A 9,203-nucleotide genomic window follows, 5' to 3' on the forward strand; every position below is an offset into this window, starting at 1 on the left:
GTAGCACTTGGTCTTTTGGGGACTTGAACTGGTGACCTCCAGGTTCCTAAGCCGAGTGCTATGAACTTCCCCACCACCACAGAAAATAATCATAACTAGCTGTTTTCCACCACAAGGCTCTGTGGCCAACATCATGGTGAGAAAATTGCATATAATGTAAATGCAGCTTTACTGTAAGGGCCCCCTAGAGGGCGCGGCCTCAGATTTACATCAAAGCGATACATTGTATTGTACCTCTGTCACCATAAGTGTTTCAATTAATAAAGAGAAGAAAAAAACGATGAGAAGACATAAATTAAAACAAACTGTAGCCACCAGTTCATGATAGCCACCATCTGCTGCATGAGCATGTGCCGCTATTGCCGTAGCAACATTGGCCATGCATCATAAAGGTTATTTATCATGTTTGTCATATGATGAGGGCATCCAGGAGGTAAATCTGTTTCCATTTGTAGTTTTTGGCTTCCTAACATGGGGCCACCAATGGGGTCCATCAGTGCAACACAGTGACGTAACCAGTGCTTAGTGGACATGTTTTAATACAGGGGGTGAAAAGTTGAAGTATCTCTCTCTCCCTCTGTGTGTGTGTGTGTGTGTGTGTGTGTGTGTGTGTGTGTGTGTGTGTGTGTGTGTGTGTGTGTGTGTGTGTGTGTGTGTGTGTGTGTGTGTGTGTGTGTGTGTGTGTGGGTGGGTGTGTGGGTGGGTGTGTGTGTGTTTGATGAACAGTGAACTTGGTTGAGCGTGAGAGTTCACCGTGATGTCAGGGTTACACGCAGGTCAGCCAGCGTGTGAGTGGGGGGAGGAGAGAGAGAGATACAAACACGTGTGCACTGCCGCTGCACTGTGCTGTGCTGAGTGTGCAGGTATGTGTGTGTGTGTGTGTGTGTGTGTGTGTGTGTGTGTGTGTGTGTGTGTGTGTGTGTGTGTGTGTGTGTGTGTGTGTGTGTGTGTTTCTGTGTGTGTGTGTGTGTGTGTGTGTGTGTGTGTGTGTGTGTGTGTGTGTGTGTGTGTGTGTGTGTGTGTGTGTGTGTGTGTGTGTGTGTGTGTGTGAGTAATGATAACAGTAAACACATTACCACATCAGCTGTAGTTCTGATATACAGACACCCTCCCTGAACTTTCATCATCACAACAGAGAAGGCAAGTAACTATATGTCATTACAGTCTCCCACCACTACCTCTCAGACATGCTTTTAAAGATGATTTCCCACTGAATTTTTCTAATTTTACTTGAGCAAAGGATTACTTCTTTTCCACAACTGCTTTACTTCATGTTGACCTCATGTGTATGGAGCTCCCAAGCTGACAAACGTACCTGAATACCTGAATAACACAGATAAAGGAAGTAGTACACATTTTGATACGTGTCCTTTACCCACACTACTTACAGAAATGTCTTGTTGTTTATCTCACTCCCCTATGTGTATTTTCTTTCCATAGGTAATAACTTTTATCGGTGCATAATCTGCAATCTACTGTTTTTATATTTTATCAAACATTGTTTTTAACCCATTTCTCTACCATCAAGGAATACAATTAATTTGTTTCCTTTTTTTAGACAAAGTTAGAAAAATGAGTTCCAGGTGGGAGTTAAAGGAAGTGTAAAGCTTTGCAGTTCTACATTAACTTGTGTTTTAAGTGATATTTTTGAGTTGTTAGATAACCTTTTATTGTCTCCCAGGGCTCCATCTGATGACTCTGTAGTCACTCAAGAAAGAATCAACATAATTTTGTTTAAAATTCCTAAAAATTCAGGAAAACTTATGCAAGATTAACAAGAAATACTTTTTTCAAAATTCATCAAAATCTCTTTTTAACACAAACTTCTGCTGTAATTGCATTTTATTTTGGGGTTTAATGTGCAGTTCATCAGTTTGTTTGCACTATTATTATTATTATTATTATTATTGCATTGAATATAAACGTAATCATCCATACAATAGTCAGGGGATGTCTGATTAAAGAATGCCTGCACAGGTGTCAGCAGCTTCACAGTGACTTTATGGTGCAGCACGGTGAGGGGAAGACTCACAAATCATTCTCCACACTTGAACCTCCCTTCACCCCCCCACCCCCCTCCCCCCTGCTTCATCACACCTGCACAGCAGAATCCTGTTTCACACATTCGCATTGTGATGAGAAAAACTCAGCAGCTCGAAACTCACCCACCCTGACACGCATCAGCGCTGCTGTCTGTCATAACACAGAATCAACACGCACACTAACGCATGTTAATAATGGGTGCTGTTGGGTTCATTACAAATTGCATAATGTTTTTATATCATTAAATATGTTTTATTTAATCGCTAGACCTCCTAGACTACTCTTCGCAAGTTAAAAATAATTGCATTCATATTAATTATCCGTTTTTTGGAATGAATATGACATTTCTTTTGACCTATATGAAAAGAAATCCTAAATGGAACCCAATTACTGAAATGAGCTATAGCCAGGATAATAGGAATACTGTGTCCCTACGTGCACATCAAAAACGTTTCCAAATGCGTTTACTGGGCTGTTCTATTTTAGGAGATCTCCTTGAAAAGAACAAATGTTGTACTCTTTAATTGAAATTGCTTGGAAACATCTGTCACTAAAGCACCCTATGATCTGACATGATGGATGCCAGCCAGGTATTATTCTATAAAAAATAACCTTCACACAGGAAAAGAGCCCCCTTTTTCTAATTACCCATAATAAAAAACATCATCTTTTACTGTTGGCCAAGAAGTATTTAAATAGGGCTGAAGCCCTGAACAGTGAGAAAGCAATCCAGAGAACCATTTGCATGCCTGATCTAAAGAAATGGCTAGAGTAATAAATTGTTTAGGGCGGACATGGAGTTTAACAGGTGAAAGAGTTTTGCCAATGTCTTTATTTAATCAGTAATAAAACAGGGGGGAAATGTTGTTTTATTCAATTTTTTATTATTTTTTATATTAACTTTGTTCACTTTGCACCCCATCCAAGAAGTTCTTTGACCAACATCTTAATACCAGTCACACACTTGCCACTTCCCTCTGCATTAGTCACTGCACAAATACCACAAAACCGTGCGGATCACCTTGACCCTCGCTAAAAGAACATTATTGCTCAACAGGAAATAATAAAATCTGAATGGCTGGGTTTACTGGCAGCGCAATTCTCAGTGGAAAAATCCCAGGGGTCATGCTTTTTGATAAAGATCCCTTTCTGAAAGTTCTGAAGTTCTTTTTTTCTTCTGTAACATGATCCAGTTAAAACCTCAAACTTGTTTTCAGATGTGACGTTGGAGGAATGTATCTATCATAGCAAAACCTTTTATTCACCTGTTCTTAAATGATGAATACAGAAGAGAAAACAATATTGATTAGATATTAGAAATGAGAAATTGTTCACTAGAACTATTTTTTATCATACTTGCCCCTCCGCACTCCCATACAAAAAGTATAAAAATAGTCAAAGTCAAAGGAAAAGTCATGGAATCCAAGCAATGGTGGAGGAGATCCATGATATGCCAAGGCTTTTGCGTGTGTGTGTGTGTGTGTGTGTGTGTGTGTGTGTGTGTGTGTGTGTGTGTGTGTGTGTGTGTGTGTGTGTGTGTGTGTGTGTGTGTGTGTGTGTGTGTGTGTGTGATAGCTCCCACTAGGGTGAACCTCAGGGCAACCTCTTTAAAAACGTACACAGTCAGCCAGAACAGACAGATCCAACCATGTAATGTGTTGTTGTAAAAGCAGCAGCCAAACTGTCTCTCTGACTGACCGATAACCTGCCACACACACACACACACACACACACACACACACACACACACACACACACACACACACACACACACACACACACACACACACACACGTCCTGTCGTTATGGCAGGTCGTAAAAAAACAAGAGGCCAAATGCAGAGTGAGGATTTGGTGGCTCGGCAGATGAGCGCCTTCTCTGCTCGGTGTTTACTTTTCATGCGGAGTAGCCCGGGGATAACCTTGCGTGCGTGTGCAAACGTGCGCGTGTGCGCATCCCCCCGCCTGTCTCTCCTGACCCAAGTTTGAACCCGCTGAGAGATATCATTTTTATAACAAACACACACACACGCACGCACACACACACACACACACACACACACACACACACACACACACACACACACACACACACACACACACACACACACACACACACACACACACACACACACACGGCAGGTCAAAGTCTTGCAGATTAGGCAGAGTTGGGCTGATAGAAGCTGGAGTCAGGCAGAGGGCAGCAGATTCAGAGTGTTAATCATCATTTCATCTCTCATTGTTATACTGACACATCATGGAGGGACGCACCAGCGCCGCTTGTACAATGAGCCGCAGCAGAATTAAATAAAAAGTAGGCTTTGCACTGAATGGTGCCACGGGGAGAAGGATTAAGACATTCTTCCACTCTTAGCCTCTTTTCCATTTGGGCTGAAAATGTGCTGCTTAAAAGCTTTCTGCTCTTGAATGCAGGCCGCCCTGCAGGCATCATTACTGATCCCACAAGCGGGGCTTAAGCCAAGGTAATGAGTGTGTAAACTAGCTGCCTTATTGCCAACAAAGACGTCTTGGGACGCGATCCATTGTCTCAAGGGAATCATCACCTTTTCTCAGTGAAATCCGCCGCGGATTGTCTGCGTTCAACAGGAGGTAGGGATTAAGGATGCGGCCCCTGAACAAATGGCGAGGCAAGGCAGCCAGGACAGGCCAGGGAGGCGGGGCCCAGCGACACCCACAATTAAAGATGAACTTTGAGTGAACTAATTTATCTGAGGGAGGAGAAGGTAGCTGGCTGCCCGCAGTCCTGGCAGCCTATAAAAGCGCGTGAGGAGCAGCTGCAGCTCCAGAGCTGACAGAGCTTCACCTGAACGCAACAACACCCAGACTGCAACATGGCCCTGAACACGCTGCTCGCCACCTTCCTGTGCACTATCGTGCTGCCCATCCTGCTATTCCTGGTGGCGCTCAAGCTGTGGGAGGTGTACATGATCCGGGGCAGAGACCCGAGCTGCTGCAGCCCGCTGCCCCCCGGCTCCATGGGCTTACCTTTCATCGGAGAGACGCTGCAGCTCATCCTGCAGGTAAGAGCAAGGCTCTGACTTCTACTCTTACATGCATGCGTGGATATGGATGCTCCAGACACTTGTGAAAACTTGTTTTCAATTTATGTTCTATCAATCTGTTTTAAATGGTAATGAAATAACTTCATGGCACCATGGATTGATGATTGTAATTAACTAGATGCAATTTTCATTTGAGTGCACAACAAAGAAATTATGTTATTCAGTTTTAAAATGAAAATGTCATCGTAGTTTTTTTATTTATTATATTAAATTACACATACTTTATTGATTCCAAATTGAGAAATTGATTTGTTTTTTTACAGCATGATAACCAGGCATTGAACGGGACTTACACTTGAATAAAATGCAATAAAAGTACAATAAACGAAACCGTAAATACAAAAAAGTATTTTAATAATGCACAATATTATGTAGAGAAAGTAACAATTTTTAAAGATCTATTGAATTCACCTTTTTGTTATTTAGTTGTTACATGCGTTTAGATCTTGTAGCATATATCTTCAGAGCTGAATCGGTGTTTGTTCATTAGTCATTTTAAATCAGTCAGTAGTCATGTATATTAATAATTGTGTCCGTGTGTGCAGAGGAGGAAGTTCCTGCGGATGAAGCGACAAAAGTATGGCTACATCTACCGGACACACCTCTTCGGGAACCCCACGGTGCGCGTGACAGGAGCGGACAACGTCAGGCAGATTCTGCTGGGGGAGCACAAGCTCGTGTCCGCGCAGTGGCCCGCGTCTGTGCGCACCATCCTGGGATCAGAAACCCTGTCCAACGTGCACGGAGCCCAGCACAAGAGCAAGAAAAAGGTGCGTGAGGAGTTCATCGATATGTGAAAGTTCAGTGTCTGAGTGAATATGTGACTGTTGCTCCATTATTTGCTCAGTGCAGTGAAACCACCACTTGCTTAATTTATATTAGGACACACTGCAGCTAACATGATCATATTAAATCGATGAGACATTTGTATAATTGGATCCTAGGAATTGGGGGAAATGGTTAAAACATCTTCTTGTGCAGTTCTCCGACCAGGAGAACCATTACTTTATTTTATTTTAAAATTTGCAACTGTGTCTAAATATAGTATAACCTACAAAACAAACCAAGATTACTCCAAATCAGTTAGGAAAAATCTAATTTGATCTGAGAAAATACTTGAAGTAAGTAGATTTGCTCTTGAAATGGTTTGACAATCTCTTGAGGAATATTGGCAAAAACGTATGGCAGACAAATGAGTCTATAAGGAGATGTTTGCATTACACTAAGACAACATAATAATACTGCCCAAAACTTGTGAGTCATTACTCAGAAATGTGGCTGAATAATACCAGATGCATGGACATTTGCTTTCATAAATTTAACACATCACCCTCTCTTCTCCAGGCCATCATGCGGGCTTTCTCCAGAGAGGCTCTGGAGCTCTACATCCCCGTCATCCAGGAGGAGGTGCGGGCAGCAGTGAAGGAGTGGACAGCTAAGGACTCCTGCGTGCTGGTCTACCCCGAGATGAAGAGGCTGATGTTCCGCATCGCCATGAGGATCCTATTGGGCTTTGAGCCGGAGCAGATCAAGACGGATGAGCAGCAGTTGGTGGAAGCCTTCGAGGAAATGATCAAGAACCTGTTCTCTCTGCCCATCGACGTGCCGTTCAGCGGCCTGTACCGGGTAAGAGACAGACAAATCCTCACATCTACTCTCACTTTAAATCTATAAACATGTAGATTTAATGAGAAAATAAACAGATCTATTAATTACATCACTATGTAACAGTCAACACACAGTAGCAAATTTGCTGAATTCTCAAACTCAAGCAAGGAAATATATAATCCCTAATGAATGTATGGAAGAAAAAAGGCTATCTGTAATGAAAACTGATTTTTGTTAAATGGGCTTGAATATTAAAAAGCACATCACACGAGGCAAGCAGCCGTAAATATTAACATACTAAATAAAACAGTATGTCATTTTATGTAGATCCACATTAACCAGTAAATACAAGTGTCAGTCTATGTCATATTCTTACGTTGTGTTTCCTTTTGCTGTCCTCCAGGGTCTGAAGGCGAGGAACTTCATCCACTCCAAGATAGAGGAGAACATCAAGAAGAAGATGCAGGACTCCGACAAGGAGTCCAAACACCGGGACGCTCTGCAGCAGCTCATTGACAGCAGCAAGAAGAACGGCGAGCCGCTCAGCATGCAGGTAATGATCACATCTAGCTTGTTACATAACAAATACATAACTGTGTCCCCTGTATTCTCTCTAGCCATGTTTTATGGTTAGGGCTTGAACTAATTCTGTTTGTCTACATTATTCATTTCCAGGCGATTAAGGAGTCTGCCACAGAGCTGCTGTTTGGGGGCCACGAAACCACCGCCAGCACCGCCACCTCTCTGGTCATGTTCCTGGGCCTGAACCCTGAGATTGTGGATAAACTGAGGCAGGAACTGATGGAGAAGGTAAATTCAACTGAAAATCGTAATCTTGTTTTAATAGTGGCTTCTGCAATTGAGACAATTTATAAAATATTGCAATGCGTTATCACATTTAATCATTAAGCGTGACATCAGGGGTTTCTTGTATCACTAAACTTTGGTTAGTACCATCCTTCTCACATGCCCATTTGTCTCTGTGTTCAGGAGGAGCAAGGGATGGACCTCCACAGTCTGGACATTGAGTCTTTGGAGCAGTTGAAATATACCGGCTGTGTGATCAAGGAGACTCTGAGGATCAACCCTCCTGTTCCCGGAGGCTTCAGAGTGGCCCTCAAGACCTTTGAACTCAATGTAAGTTAACAACTATTTACTAGATCATTTAAGAATTGGCAGCTTGAAGAGACAAAAATAAATCAACCTGCCTGATTACTGATCATTTGCCCTTATCCTCTCAGGGTTTCCAAATTCCCAAAGGCTGGAACGTCATCTACAGCATCTGCGACACCCACGATGTGGCGGAGTGCTTCCCCAACAAGGAGGACTTCCAGCCAGAGCGCTTTATGGCCAAACCTTCAGGCGACTCCTCCAGGTTCCAGTACATCCCGTTTGGCGGGGGCTCCAGGATGTGTGTGGGGAAAGAGTTTGCTAAAGTCTTGCTAAAGATCTTCCTCGTGGAGGTGGTCACCAAGTGTCACTGGACCCTTTTAAACGGGCCCCCCACCATGAAAACAGGACCTACTGTGTATCCTGTGGACAATCTGCCTACAAAGTTTACCAGCTATGCATAAAATAAAGAGAGATGTCGAGGGGCGGTAGTTTAGAGTTAAATATATAAGGGTTTCCAAGAAGCATCAAATCATTAGTTTTTTAAATCAAAGCTACTTGGAGAGTTTTTGGAAAGAAACTGCCACATTTACACTTTGACGGAATTATGTTGGTAATACTGTTCTTATGGACTTGATGATGATCTTTTTTAATAACAAGAATTGTACATATTGTAGATGACTTCAGAACATATTTTATATTATGATGTTATTACAGTGGATTTGTATAAATTGATAAAAATATATATATATACGTTTTGTTTGAACAAACTAAACAAGATGCACTATACACAGACATGGAACACTTTAATCAGCTCAGAGGTGTATCTAGAGGATTTTGTACATAATAATGTAGAGTTTGTTTATATAACTTTTGTATCTTACCTCAACTTATTTAAGTGACTTGTGTTATATTGTATGGGCTTTTTATTTAATAAAACAGTTTTGCGGAGAACCTTGGTTTCTGTCTTGTTAATTTAAGGTCTACAGTGTAATGTAAAAACACAATATCTACCCAAACTTGTCTTTTATGTGTGAGTGAGGAGAAAACATTGAGATTAAACAAAGTGGACAGCTGGAGTAAGGTTAGCCTAGCTCAGCATACAGCAGGAAAGACACTTCTGCAGAGTTAAAGAACATATGTCTAAAGCTAACTCATAAACATGTGTGTTCTGTAGTTATAAAGTAGTGAGCTTACCAAACCTCTGGCTTGCTCCTCATCTGTCTCCTAAGAAATGATATTCCTATACAACAAAACGTTATTGTCAAATACATTCCCAGGTGTTTACTTGCCTACATTTTTTAACTAACACAAATACATTTGAAATAAAGGCAGGACTTTCACCCAGCAGACTTCTGTT

General features: G+C 41.9%; 1 protein-coding gene across 1 annotated transcript; it reads left to right on the forward strand.

Moving 5' to 3' along the window:
- The first annotated feature begins 4,298 nt into the window (after positions 1–4,298).
- On the forward strand, positions 4,299–8,797 carry LOC134870374 (cytochrome P450 26A1). The gene is made up of 7 exons (XM_063892523.1): positions 4,299–5,083; positions 5,671–5,895; positions 6,470–6,751; positions 7,137–7,286; positions 7,409–7,543; positions 7,724–7,870; positions 7,975–8,797. Exons 1-7 carry the CDS (start codon positions 4,895–4,897, stop codon positions 8,305–8,307), a joined length of 1,461 nt encoding a protein of 486 aa, XP_063748593.1. The 5' UTR covers positions 4,299–4,894; the 3' UTR covers positions 8,308–8,797.
- Positions 8,798–9,203: the final 406 nt, after the last annotated feature.

The sequence above is a fragment of the Eleginops maclovinus genome, chromosome 10, assembly GCF_036324505.1.
Source record: "Eleginops maclovinus isolate JMC-PN-2008 ecotype Puerto Natales chromosome 10, JC_Emac_rtc_rv5, whole genome shotgun sequence".
Lineage (NCBI taxonomy): Eukaryota > Metazoa > Chordata > Actinopteri > Perciformes > Eleginopidae > Eleginops > Eleginops maclovinus.